Source organism: Lutjanus erythropterus, chromosome 2, assembly GCF_056507025.1.
Source record: "Lutjanus erythropterus isolate fLutEry1 chromosome 2, fLutEry1.hap2, whole genome shotgun sequence".
Taxonomy (NCBI): domain Eukaryota; kingdom Metazoa; phylum Chordata; class Actinopteri; order Lutjaniformes; family Lutjanidae; genus Lutjanus; species Lutjanus erythropterus.
In genome coordinates this window covers 44,710,197-44,724,637 of record NC_139318.1, presented here as the reverse complement: position 1 = coordinate 44,724,637, position 14,441 = coordinate 44,710,197, and the positions used below count along the sequence as shown (strand labels likewise).

The 14,441-nt window shown below is 43.8% G+C and overlaps 1 protein-coding gene across 1 annotated transcript in view; it reads left to right on the top strand.

Annotated features, from left to right (window-relative positions):
- Positions 1–13,531, top strand: part of chd6 (chromodomain helicase DNA binding protein 6) — a 159,946-nt gene extending 146,415 nt beyond the window's left edge. The window contains exons 38-45 of the mRNA XM_084741045.1: positions 854–2,287; positions 3,273–3,418; positions 4,148–4,411; positions 6,377–6,994; positions 7,204–7,443; positions 9,466–9,606; positions 9,794–9,898; positions 11,384–13,531. Of these exons, the coding sequence (XP_084597171.1) occupies positions 854–2,287; positions 3,273–3,418; positions 4,148–4,411; positions 6,377–6,994; positions 7,204–7,443; positions 9,466–9,606; positions 9,794–9,898; positions 11,384–12,634 (4,199 nt within the window). The 3' untranslated portion in view covers positions 12,635–13,531. The remainder of the gene's footprint in view (positions 1–853; positions 2,288–3,272; positions 3,419–4,147; positions 4,412–6,376; positions 6,995–7,203; positions 7,444–9,465; positions 9,607–9,793; positions 9,899–11,383) is intronic.
- Positions 13,532–14,441: the final 910 nt, after the last annotated feature.

Here is a 14,441-nt window from a genome sequence, read left to right as displayed (position 1 = left end):
TTCTTTGGGAAGCACATTCAAATTATGCAGATTTTCCCAGTTATATAAAAATAATCCCTTTCAGTTATCACCCACGACTGGAGAGGCCCTGCCCTCCAACCATACTTTCTTATTTTCTCATTATTTTGCTGACGCTTTACCAACTCAAAAAATGTCACTCTGTGATGTCCTGTGAATGAGCCTCATCAATCAGCTGTCTTTCTGGCTTTTTTTGTGGCTTTTTGGCTTAAGAAATAGAGTCGTCTCATCTTATAAAGAAGCTCTTCCTCCTTGTTTTTTCTTTCTTTCTTTTCAGAATCACCAAATTTGGACATTAGTTGTTTTCACTAGACAATGACGAAATCCTACTTATTCTAACTATAAATAATCTACCCAATCAAATTAAAAAAAATCTAAATCTGTGAACAATCAAGATTGCCAGTGTTACCAGTAAGATAGATCTATTCTGAATAAGGTCATAAAAAGTTGAATGCAACAGACTGAAGACACTGTTTGAACTATAACAACAGTCCAACAGTCTGCACTGTTACAGGTTTTGACTGAAGGAATTACCCAGAGTTCATAGTGTTGTGACATTAAACAGGGAAAGCTTAGAAGCGTTGAAATAAACATGGAAGGAGCACCTACTCTACAAGACAAAAGAAGTTTAGCTTTAAGACTGTAGGGAGGACATTAAGACTGGGCCATAGACTTCATCATTTTTCCACTAGATTTTGTTCTTTTTCCTCCCTAAAAAACTTGTACCATAAGAATCACTCCTTCTACATTCAGTTGCTTTGCTCATTTCCACGATTGAATTCTTACTAAATTAATTTTGCCAACCTCTACTAATCTTGATGGTTTCTCCTGACAGGTGCGGACCAGAGTTTGGGAGTCTTGAATCCACCCATGGAGGTACCACAGATGGACAGTATAGAGCCAGAGCCAGGGCTCGGAGAACAGGACGAGAGGATGGACGTCTCAAACCAACTGTCTGAAGACCTGCAGGAGAGCTTCGACCGAGCAGAGCATCTTGGGAAGCTGGGACAGGAGGGCAGCCTTGGGTGTCCCGAGTCTATCGAAGTGCCTGGGGAAGAGGTGGACGGCTTGATTCTGTATCAAACAGTGGAGGAAGAGACGATGGAAAATTCTCTTGACGCCGAAACACTGATGGGAAACGCGACAGGAGAGTTTGTGCAAACTTCCAGCGATGACGGTCCGGTGGATCTCGCAGATCAAGTGGATGAGATATCGGAAGGGCAGATGGATCATGTTTCTCTTATGGACCTTCAGCCCGGTGATCAAACGGCAGGAAAGGCTGTGAAACAACAAGATGCCAAACCCTCTGAGATGGAGCTGGAGAGCATTTACTCCGGATACACGCGACCGTCCTGCCCCGCTGCTTCTGTCTCATCCCCTGCAGTCGCTTCAAAGTCTGATGAAACCACCACAAGGAGCGGCGGCGGAGTCAAAGCCGAAGTCTCCATGGATCAGGAGAACTATGAAGGTACAGTCGAGGATCTGACTTTAGCAGATGGCAGCAGAGACTGTAAGAATAGAGCTTTGACATTCTCCCTTGATCAGGACAACAAAGATAACTTAGTCGAGCAAAATGGAATCAAATTGGCTCCTTCTCTACCTGCAAACAGCGTTGACACAAAGTGCGATGTTAAATTTTCTCTTTTAGCAGACAGTGGTGCTGAGAAGAAACCACAGCAGCTGGAGCTGCCAATCAAAGTAGAGGAGACCAAGATGGAGACTGTTGAGGACGTCTATCCTGACAGCTCTGAGGTCAAACATGGAAAATTCTTCCCCTTCGCCGTTAAATCTGAAGATTTGGTGACCAAAGCTGAACAGTTAGACTATCCTGTCAAACCAGAAGCACTGGAGACCAAACCTGAGAATCTCAGCCTGCCCATGAAGCCCGAGAGTTTAGACACTAAACCTGACGTCCTGCAGTTCGCAGCTTTCTCAGATGGTGCCGAAGTCAAGCCCGAAGCAAAACCGGTGGCTCTGGGGTTTGCCGTGTATCCAGACGGGGCCAAGCTGAAGACCGAGATGAAGCCGGAGGGTCTGGAGTTCACAACCTACCCAGACAGCTCTGAGATTAAACCCGAGGCCAAGCCGGAGGGCCTCGGGTTCAGAGCTCTGCCCGAGATCAAAGCCGAGACGAAGCAGGAGCTGCTGGAGGCGGACAGCACTGTCCTCACCCCGAAGCTGGAGCAGGCGGACGGGCTGGTGGACACCTCGGGAAGTCTGGTGGTGAAAGGACAAGTGAAGGAGGAGAGGCCGACTACACCGGGTAAGAGCTTTGTTGTTTTTCAAAGGTTGAAAGCAGCATCAATTAAAAAACATATAAAAAATAAAATATACAAATAAAAAGTCAGAACACTATAAACGGGAAAAGTCAAAGTAGGAACAGTATATATGATATAAGGAGACTCAGCAATTGAATTTACACCATTGCACAGATGTAATATTTATATTGCACATAGAATGATGATAATACACCTGATTATTGCACATTGGAATGAAGAATTCTGTGCATACTAGTACACAGTACATACTAATAACATTTCTAAAATATTACAGAGTCAGAGCCAGAAATTCACATTTCTGTCTATAGTCCCTGAGCAGCCTGGCAATATTGAAAATACAAATGTTCAGAATAAAAGCATTGAAAATCCAATCAACCATAAGCAGTATAAAGATATAAATAGAAACAAAGCCTGCACTACATGGAGGAGAAGAGACAGACGGTTCTTATGATGCACAAAATCAACAGTTGCATGACAACAAATCAACAAATCAACAAATACCATGACAGCAAATGAAGACAAAGCATCCAAATGCTCACTATTAGTTGGACCCTGATCATTGCCGCTTGTGGATATATTTTATCTATTGATTAATCATCAAATATATTGTTTAGTTCTATGAAATGAGTAATTCCTATCACACACTTGCAGAGACGTCATCTTTTCCTTTTGCTAACAATGTTAAAATCTTAATCATTTAATGATATGAAACAGAGAAAAAAACTGGCACATTTACAGCAGAAGCAGAAACCAGTGTCTGTATTTGATAAATGACCTGAGAAGATAAACCCAATCATTCAAGTAGTTGAATTTTAGTGTTTGGATCAGGAAGTCAATAACTGCACACTGTACTGATGTTTGCTTTCATGATGTCACCTTTTTGCTGTGATTGCAAGAATTCAGTTTTGCTAAAAATGCTCTGGTTTTAAGCCGAAGGCACGTCGTTGACCTTTAACCCGTCGTCCTCTTCCACAGTGGTTGAAGGTTACGTTGGCAGCCCGAGGTTTGCAGCTCCCATTTCCATGTGCGAGATTCCCGACAGCCTCCACGACACCAGGGAGCCGACCATCGCTCAGCTGTTACAGGAGAAAGCACTTTACTCCTTTTCTGAGTGGCCAAAGGTACCGTCGAGTCTTTTATGTCTAAAATGTCTGTCGAGGCATTTTGAGAGTTTGTTTTGTATGACATCTATCACAAGTCTGCTGATGTTTAGTTATTTTCTTTTCGTAGGCAGAAGGGTTGTTTTTAGTTTATTATATAGTATGTTATTATTAAAAACTGTAGTATTGATTCCTTTATTTTTTATGTTCATATTTTGTTTTTCTGAATATGATTTATTTTATTTACATTTTAAATTTGTTTCCAGTGAGGTATTATTGACTTTATATAGTGACTTTGCTGTTATAAAGATTAGTGCTGCTGTTACTGTTATTCTATTCTAAACTTGTTCTGAATTTCTAATAAAATAATACATTTTTAAAAAGCAGCTATTTCGTGATGGCAAAGAACTGATAGAAAATATTGATTGAGTTTCAATAAAAGTAAGAGTATCAATAAAATGCTGATTATACCCATCATATTTTTATCATCATAATAAAAACAGTGTTTTTTGTTGTAAAAGGTTTTTTATAAAACACAAATTTTACTGTGATTATTTGTGCTGTTTTTAGAATCTTACAGTCCAATTTTGCAACGGCAAAAGACAAAAACAGAGATTAAAATGTCAGAATGAGCTTTGACTTTTTTTGGTGTTTGTGTGGAACATTGCACTTCCTGTGTCACTGTATCAGACTCTGAGATTCTGACTTTAAACCAGTTTACACCCATTCACATTATCACCCTCCCTGTAGGACCGGGTCATCATCAACCGCCTGGACAGCATCTGTCACGCCATCCTGAAGGGGAAGTGGCCTTCATCCAGTGAGCAGTACGACTCGCCCGGCTCCCTGGCTGCCAACTCTTGCCTGGCCAACAGTTTGGCCCAACACCAGCACCACCGCGCGGGCTTCCTGCCCACCACGGCCTCCAGCTCCGTCCCGGGCCAGGCCCGGGTTCAGACGGCGAGTCCTGGGCTGGGGTTCTCCATCCCTCCACCTCTAACAAGACTACCTAAGGTGAGAACACGCGGGTGACCCTCTGAACGAATGAACGAACTCCCTCTGTTGTACATATCTATGCATCTGTCATCTGTCCACATATTTCTCCACTTTCACACGCCATGGTTCATACAAGTGGTGTCCAGTTTGCACAGCTGATGGTGCTAATAAATAAGCTGATAGACTCTCCTCATAGCTTACAGACTGTCAGGGATATTTCTTATTAGGTATGAAAAGAGTAGTATATGCCTTTAACACATATATTATGCAGTGTATCTTTGTTAGATTTATAGCTCAACACATTAAATATCTTTGTGGAAGGAGGTACAGTACTTTACAGAACCCGAGAACGGCCGTGTTTGCAGTAATGCCATTATTTTGAAAAAGCAAACTTTGTTATCTCAAGGTAACGAGATAATCAACCCATTCAGCTGCGGTCTGAGCTGAAGCCTTACATTCAAGACTGTGAGTGAGAAGGATGCCCAAATATTTCACATTTTAACAGTTCATTAAAAAAATGTTTGCCTCTATTGATGGCCTACAGTGATGCACACAGGTTGGCCCACAACCCGCGGGACACACAGGTTCAGTCAGCTTACTAGAAAATATAATGGGTTTGGTCAGGGCGGTTGACAGTGTGACGAAACAGCTCAGTTGTTTTCTGTTCAAAGTGCGTCAAAATAGGTTAAATTATGGAATTTTTTTGTCAAAGTGCAGCCAAACACTTGGCTTAAAAAGACAAAAGAGAAAGTTTTGTCCTGCAGGTTTGTTTGGTACAGACACCAACAAATATTACATCATCACAATTTTATTAGGTTTTTTCACAGTAAAATTAAAAAATTGTAATGCAAAAATCACTGATCGTACCATGTATTGCAATGGCAGTTTCAGTCAGTATGATCACAGTATGACTTTTTTTTACCATATCGTGCAGCCTTAGTTGGTGCTGATATTAAAAAAACCATGACCTGCACATCACACATTTAGCAAAAACACACATAAAGAGGCTGCCATGACAGTGAACAGCAGCCTGACAGCTGTGGCATTTAAGAGGAGGCTGAGCTGTCGAAAGGACAAGACTGCTGTTACCAAAGCAGAACGTGTCAGATTGTGTACACACTGTGTGGAAAACATGTTGGCAAACTGTCAGTTGCTGTCGTTCCATCAGTGAAACTCATTTTTTAGTGTTCTAGGCTACACATCCTCTGCACGCTCTGCGCAGTGCGCATACAGGCCGGTGAAAACATCAGTCTGTTTTCTCAAAATAATGAGGAATATTAAACGGCCATCACGAAAAAACAACCTCTGTTATCTCGAGATAATGAAATAACTACCTTGTGATCTGGATAACAGCACTGGAAAAAATAATTTCATGCACAGCTGCTCTCAGATTCTCAATTGCGTCTCTCTTAAGTCAGGATAGACAATGATGTAAATGTAGAGCAGGTTTTTCAGGCAGCACTGGGCACCTCTAGTTCACACCATCGCTTTGTTGCTTTTTGTAAAGTTCCCTGTCTCTGTAATGTGTACTGTTTATATTATACATGTTGATATCAGACTTGGGCAGGTAGTCGTATATTTTATTCATATATTTTCTTTAATCAGCAGACACAAACATGTATCGATCAAATTTAAAGGATAATGTGAAAACTACAGTATAATTACCTGTACAGTGTGTTTTACCCAACGGCATTGTTTCTGAAATGTAACACACCGTAGACTAGAAAACAGATGAGTCCGTATCTCAAACTTTCAGAGGTAAACAAACCAGGAGAGCTTCGGAAGCTTCCAGGGACATGAAGAGTCAAACAAAGAGGAAAAACTAAATTAACTTTTTTAAAATATCTGCAGAGCTCATGGTTTTACCCAGGTCTGGTTGATAGCCGCCACTGTGTTGTGTCTCAGTCCATATGTATGTTTAACAAAGTCATCATCTCTCTCCCATTCTTGTCTACCCCTCACCCACCCTGTCCACCCCGACAGTACATGCAGCGGGGCGGGGCATGCGGGCGCGGAGCTTGGCGCCTCACCTCCTTGCCTCTCTTACAGGAGAGGCTCGTGGCTCCTCCCTATCTCCCCGAGCTCAAACGAGCGGGAGGTCGGAGGTCTTTTGACTACGAAGCTGCGGCCGCCGCAGCCGCCGCCAAGGTTTTAGCTGGGAAATCAGCACCGTCGTGCCACAATGCCGCCGCCACCACCACCAGCTCCGGTGGCGCCGCTCCGGTGGTGGCCCCGCCCTCTCACCGTACAGGAGCCATGTTGATTAACGGCTGGCAAGAAACAGCCATAGATCTGACCAAGTCGTCCGGGGAAATAAGCACCACCAGTGGCATCGGGACGGGAGGAGAAGCCGTGGTCGCAGGCGGCAGTCATAAGCTGCCGCCGCCGCCCCCGATCACGGCACCGCTCCCGGGATCTGTGGGAATCGACATGGCCGGGATACTGCAGGCCGGCCTCATCCACCCTGTAACGGGGCAAATAGTTAACGGAAACCTGAGGGGAGATGACTCACTGAGGAGGAGGAGAGGCAGGAGGAGAAACGTGGAGGCGCTGTACTCTGAGTTCACCAAGAGCAGAGGACTGCACCTCCCAGAGACACAGGTGGGTGCAGGGAGGTGTGAGGGCAGTTATAAATGTTGTATGTGCTTCATTATGAAAGAGAGAACCCACACCAGGGGCATTATGGGGGCAGAAGTCATCAGGTAAATAAAAAAAAAAAAGAAAAAAAAAGATTGCGTTCGAGAGGAGAATCCGTCTTCCTACTCAGAATTTCAAAACAGCTGCACATGTGTGTGTCTTTCCACCTGCAGGGCCGGGTGGAGGTGATCAGCCACTCCTCCGTCTCCTCCTCCACCTCCTCGCCGTCGCCTTCTCCTTCAGAGCGACCCGCCGGCCCTCCCACGCCGTCCTCCTCTTCCACGCCCACCCCCACCCAGACGCCACCTCAGCCGGAGATCATCGCCGTGGACAGAGAGGCAGCCAGCAAAGGTCTGATCGAGTGGCTGAGACAGAATCCAGGCTACAGCATGGACCTCCCCGCCTTCACTCACGTATGTTGAGTTGTGTACTTAAATTATCCCAAAAGTTTCCAACAGTGTTCAAATGTAGAAAAATTAGTAGTTTATTCAAATAACGGCATATTTTCTGCTAGTCACTGCTTGCTAGTTACTTGGTAGTTGCTGTAACTTCCTGGAAAACACAGCATACACTGGATACGAGAGTGAGGAAGGAAGTCGATGACATGATTAAACTTTAAGTCAGTAAAACTTAGAATACATCACCTCGTCCATTAACATGATTTCTGCCTGAGTCATGTCAGATTTTAATCAGCTGTGGTGGTTGTTTAAAGGTAAAGAAAACAACTTTCATGATCCCACACTGCTTCATAACGTCATTAAAGTACGTCTTTTATTTTTTTTTTGTTTTAGTGTGTGACCCATAGCGGCGGAGTTTACACTTTGTGTATTTTACTGGCTAGTAGGGGCTGCAAGTGGCAACTGCTAGGCTGAAAACAAGGCTTATCTAGGCTGTTGCCGGACATATTTTGGCTCAAAAACTGACATCCATAGAAAAGTTTTGTTTCATCTTAAACTGGAGCATCTGCAGATTAATTCCATACCTGATATGTTATAATCCACTGAAGTTACAAGACAAATAAATCCCCTTTTTGTTAGCTTCTCTGCTATGTGTCACCACTAGTAAACAAATGAGAGATGCAAAGTTAACTACAAAATCAGCTATAACTCATTTAATTCTAAACTGATTGTCATCAAATTTGGTTTGTTATAAAAGAGAGAAATCGAACATAATAGTCATTTCTTACTGGAGCTGAATTCAGACACTGAGGGATGATCGTCTGTACCAAAACTTTAAGCTTCTGAATAGTCACAGCTTCCAAGGGACATGCAGGCTCTGACCTTTGAAGAGTCAACATCAAGTCTAAACTATTCAGAATAAAGCTGGCTGGTTGCTTGTAATGTTCTGAATAAATATGAATTAAAAAGTAAAAATTAGAATTTAAGAAGTTTGGACTTACCCCATTTCCTTCCTCATTAAGTTTGTACAGTTACGTGAACCCAGGAGTTTCACTTACAATACCGTCACACTATTTTATGTTTTACAGGGTTCATATGGGTGCTGGAAATCCTTGATTTCAGTTTCCAAAGACTGAAATGTGATTCAATATTGGATCACTTTCATAATAAATCGATATCTGACAGAATATTTTTTTTAAATAAAGAAATTAATTAAATCAGAAGAGATTAATTGTTTCAGCCTTTTGCACAAAAAGAAAATGTCTCTGCTTGAGGCTCTCTGGCCGCTTTGCACGTGTGACTACACTTAATGTGATCCGTCAGCCTCTGTTGATGTGATGCCTCTGATGGAACAGTGAGCAGGACGTTAACAGACAACAACATGCTGAGAGTTTGTTGTAGATTTTTTTTTTAATTTCTTGTCTAGTCTAGCAATCAAGTGAATGTTTTCTATTGGCTCAGCCATGTTATATAGGATGCTTAGTCTGCTTACAGTCCTGTGACACAAACTTGGTTTTGTTTTCCTTCACGAAACATAATTTAGTTGTTTGTAGCACAATTCCATATTCCACAGCTGTTGTGTCTTTAAAAGCTTGAGTTTGCACTTTGAAAATGCTTGAAAAGTGCTTGAATTTGACCCTGGAAAAAAGTGTCCAAACCCTGATCTTAGAGGAGACTACACAAAAAAATTTCATTCAAAACTTTACAAACCTCACTGGCTGCATCTTGCAGTTGTAGAGGCGTTGCAGGAGGTGCTTCATCATCTGTTGCCTGGCGAGGATCTGGATTCTACGGAGGTTACTCTTCTAGTTTTTTTTTTGCTTTTATCAGCAAAGTGTCACGGTTATCATGAGCCATTTTCAGCTGGAGGACAGGAGAGTCGTGGGAGTTTGTGCCTGAGCTTGTGTGCGTATATCTAAAAAAACAAATCTGTGCCTATCCTCTGTTTATCAATGCCTATGTATTGATGTAAACATCAAATTGAGTCTGTCTTACCTCATCTTTCCTCCGTCCTGCCCTTCCTGTCCCCCTCTGCAGTCCGGAGCAGGTCTGTTACACGGCTTTGTGGAGCGTCCCAAGCAGAGGAGGCACCGCTGTAAAGACCCCACCAAGCTGGATATCAACTCTTTGACGGGGGAGGAGAGGGTTCCTGTTGTGCACCGAGGCACCGGACGCAGGGTAGAAAACACACACACAGACAGAGTACATCAGTTTGTCTGCACGTTAAATTCCTGACTTCTCTGTTGATACGGTTCAGCTGTGGGACAGAGATCATACAGGCCGCTATAAAGTTGGAAAGCAGGAAAACGCCAAAATATAATTTATACCATTGTTGTAATATTGTTGTGGTTTTCCTGCCTTGCAGCTTGGTGGTGCTATGGCTCCGGCCATAAAGGAGCTGTCCAGGTGGCTGGATGCCAACTCAGAGTACTATGTAGCTCCAGACTGGGCTGATGTGGTCAAACACTCTGTGAGTATAAAACACTATAACAATATTTGTTAGACCCAAACAGAATCTGCTGATTTTTACAGTTTTCAGCAGCCATCTAGAATGAAAATCTGAAGAATCTTTGCTTGTAATGTGGATCATTTAGATTGTTTTTGAGCAAAAATAGTCACACGCAGTAAATTAAAACAACCAAAATGACCTCAAGCAGGATAAAAGAAATATTTAGTAGATTTTAGCAGAACCTTTGAATTTGAATTTATTTCATCACCAGCCGTTAAAGACAAACTGTGAGTATTTGTTGGAGAACGAGGGGGTTTATGAGTCAGTTTGCTCACGGCGAGTGAATGAAACAAACCGGGTTACTTCTCGTCACGACGAAGTCTGCCAGAGCGATGTTCTCTTCCACCGTACCTTGTTCTCCTTCTGTGTTGTCTGCCTGTTCTTCTGTTGCCTGTCACAAAGTTTTAGAGCAACAGAGATGCAGAGTGTCCCCATGAGCATAGTAAAAGCCGTCAGTCTCCCGCCTGAGGCGCAGGATGTGAGGGGAGATGGAGAAACGCTGTGCTGCTGCCAGAGGAGCGCTGACTAAGATTACAGCATGCAGGGAAATACTTTACAAAATCATAGATTTGTGTGTATTTCTTATTTTCCCAATGATGAGCGATTTCTTGCTAGTTGCTTAACACAACAACACAACACATTAAATATTTTGTGAACCAAACCACAGTGAGGCATTTTCAGGGGGAGATGCAAACTTTCAAGACTTAAAAACTTAATGTTTTATCTCTATAATTAGCTAAATTTTTCGAAATCTTTTGAGAACGTTTGGATGTTTAAATGATCTTCATATCCAAGTGAAACAGTTAGTGATCCGTGTTGACCAATAATGGTGCCTCCTCAGTTTGTGTGTTTGACTCATTTTCAAACAGCACCGCTAACTCTGATCTTAACACTAACTGAAAACATGGGGGTGGAAAGCTGGGTGGAGACGTGTTAACATTCTGAGTTTTACAAGCAGCTTCACTATTGAAAATCTGCAGAAAATCTGCAGAGGTGTCGCTGGATTCTGTGAGCGCTCACGACCTCCTGCTGCAAAAATAAACATGCAACAGGATCAGACTTTTCCTTTATTGTTTATCAATCCATTTATTTATTTATACATTTCAGTCTGTTTGTTGTTAATTGGTATATTTATTTGTTTTCTCTGTATTGTTTTCCTTCTAACACTTTACCTTTTATTTTAGGTTTTACTCATTTCAATACGTATCCTCTCTTTTATTATTCTATTATTTTATCTTGTGATCTTAACCTGTCCTCCAGTTTTCCCTCAGCTCCTTTTTAATGAGTGTTCTTCTTACTTTAGTTCTTCTCATTTTTACTGCTGTTGTTCTTGTTCTGTTATTTCCTCAAACTCATATTATTTAGTCAGTCTGTCTCACACAGTCACTGTAATCTACTGATTTGTGACTCTGTGACCTTTAACCTCATCCTCTCTTCCTCTTGCAGGGTTTTCTCCCTGAGGGGAAGTTCTCTCGGATCCTGACAGAACCGGTCAACAGAGACCCGGGCGCTCGGCGCCGCGGACGACGACCCCGCAGCGAGATGCCTAAGCCCCTCCTGTCCGTCTCCGATTCTGCGTCATCTGGCCTCGGCCCCCCACTTTTCATGAATGGCGGATTAATCGGCAGCATGGACTCCATGGTTGCGATGCAGAACCTCCGCGGTGGTATCCCTGGAATTCCAATCTCCGGGATCATGGCGGCCGGATTCCCGCACGGTTTCTCCGCAGCCGTCCAGGCAGGAGGAGCCGGAGCGTCGGCAGAAGATGCCAAGAATGGGTTGAGTATGCTACCCATGATGCTGCATGGCATCCCGCACCCCCATGGGGCTGCGATCCCACAACACGCCTTGTTCAGCGTCGGTGCCATGATGGCGCACGCACCGCCGCCTCCTCCTCCTCCTCACCCCAGCTCCTCCTCTTCTTCTTCATTGTCTGCTGCGAAGGTCACCACGACGACTGCGCCGTCTACATCGGAGGCCGCCAGCCCCTCGTCGACCACGCCTGCTGAGAGAGAGGGTGCGGCCTCCTCCGGCTCCGCTGGAGGTGAGAAGGAGAAGAGCCGGGAGGAGAAAGGAGCAGTGGAAGCCAACAAAAGACCAGGAGGGGCGGAGGCAGCAGCCATCATCACCTCCACCAGCAGGGCACATCTGGGCTCTGCACATCTGGGAGCCGGCACCGGCAGCCATCTTACCTTCAACCCCTTCCTGATCCCGGGAATGTCCCACGGCCTGCTGTACCCGCACATGTTCCTGCCGCACGGCGGCATCATGGCGCTGCCCGCCATGCCGCCTGGCGCCGTAGACGGCTCCCCGGGCAGCCCCAAGAGGAGGAGGAAGAGAGGGCGAGAGGAGGGGGAGAAAGAGGAGGAGAGGGAGAAGGCGGTGACGGGGAAGGTGGAGGAAAAAGAAAGTACAGTTAAAGCGAGCGTCACCTCCCACCCTGCCTCCTCCTCCTCGTCTCCCTCCATCCCCTCTACCTCGGCTCCAGACCCAACTGAAGAGCCCCAGACTGGGCAGGGAGACGCGGAGGACGGGCCCGCAGAGCCCCAGGAACCGGACTCCCATAACCATCACGAGGGAGCCGCAACAGAGGAGAAAGAGGAGAGACTGGAGGACACAGGAGGAGAGGTGGCGGAAGAGGAGGAGGAGAAGCAGGACACTGAAGAGCAGAGACAGGCGGAAGGAGAGGAGGCATAGAGGAGGAGAAAACTGCAGAGAGACAACCGCCTCCCGCTCTCTCCTCCCGTCTCCTCCGTCGCTCCCTTTCTCGACTGAGCAACAGTGTAAAGTTTGTGCCGTGTCTGTCAGTCAATGTCCATGTAAAGACTTTTATTATGATGATGACTAATAATAACGATGATGATGATGATTATATTCACCTTGGTTATGTTTATATACCAAGACCCCACCCACCAACCCACCCCTCCTTGTATACAAAAAAACTAGTGTAAGAAATGATCTTCTGTGTATTCTTCCCCTTCATTCTGCATCGAGACTGAGTCGGGAGGGACATTTCTCAACAGGAACACACGCACACATACACACACATGCGCGCGCACACACACACACACTGCAGGCAAGATGTGCTAACCAAGGAGCAGCTTTGGCGGTAATATTGATCCGATTGTAAGCTCAAAGATCTGTTACAAAGTTTCAGACGTGCAGCTTTGGTTTGGAGGGTTTGCACGAGGAAGATGATGATGATGATGATGATGATGATAATGATGATGGAGAGTTGCGGCACAGCTGTCAATTTGGGAATTCAGAGAAGCTCAAGCAGAGGAGCACTTGTGTATCTTATGTTCACATTCAAAAACCGAGCCTGTTCACGCAAGTACTGTTTTTTTTGTTTTTTTTATTTCCTGCACACTCCACTTAATCGAGTGATTTTTTTTTTGGGGGGGGGGGGGTTATTTCTGTGCAATGTTTGAAAAACCTGCAGGTGAGATTAACCCGAAAGAGTCTGAACCAGCATCTCCAGATACATGTGACACTAAAACGCCTTTTCCTAGTTGGTACTGAGGAAAAAACACTGATAACCCTAATATGCAAGAGCGACTCAGAGAAATCGGACAGCAGCCCAAACACTTCAGAGCGAACCCTTTTTGAAAATTCTCTGTTAGAAACTGTCTCTGTTAGTTTCTTACTAGAATTGAGAAAATTATGACTCCGAAAAAGTTCCAGGCATGAATGTTGTATCTTAAATGAATTTTAATTTAGATTTTAGATACTGTCATTCTTAATGTTTTGACTGGCTGCAAGGTATTGATTATTTTCATCATGAATGTTGATTAATTTCACGATTATTCAGTCATTTACTGTATAAAATGGCAAGAAATTTAAAAGAAAAAATGCCCGTCACGATTTCCCAGGGTCTTTTTAGAGCTGCAACTAACAATTATTTTCATCCACAACTAATCTGTCGATTATTTTCTTGATCAATTGATTAGTTGTTTGGTCCGTAATATGTCAGAAAATGGTGAAAAATGTTGATCATTGTTTTCCAAAGCCCAAAGAGGAGTAAAGGAACCAGGAGGAGAAGCTGAAAAGACAGAATTTGGATCTTTTTTTCATGTAAGAAAATGAATCAGACTGATCAGTCAATTGTCAAAATACTTGGCAATTAATTTAATAGTCAGTTAATAATCGATTCCTTGATTCATCCTTGCACCCTTACTTTGTTTGTCCTACCAGTAGTCCAAAACTCCAAAGACTCTTCTTTTATAAATTCATAAATTACAAAGAAAAGCCGCGAATCCTCACATTTAAGAGGCTGAAAGCAGAAGATGTTGGCTTGAAAAACGATTAATGGATCAACAAAATTTGAGTCGACTTATCGTTGCAGCTCTAATAACTTAACTATTATCATTGCTATGCCAATGCTGCTACAGCTTCTTTTTAAAAGAAGTTTAGAGAGTTAAAACTTCACACTAGAACAATAATCCAGGTCGTAAGAACAGGAAGAGTTGAGCGCAGCAGATATTCAGAAGTCCACCTTCTCGTT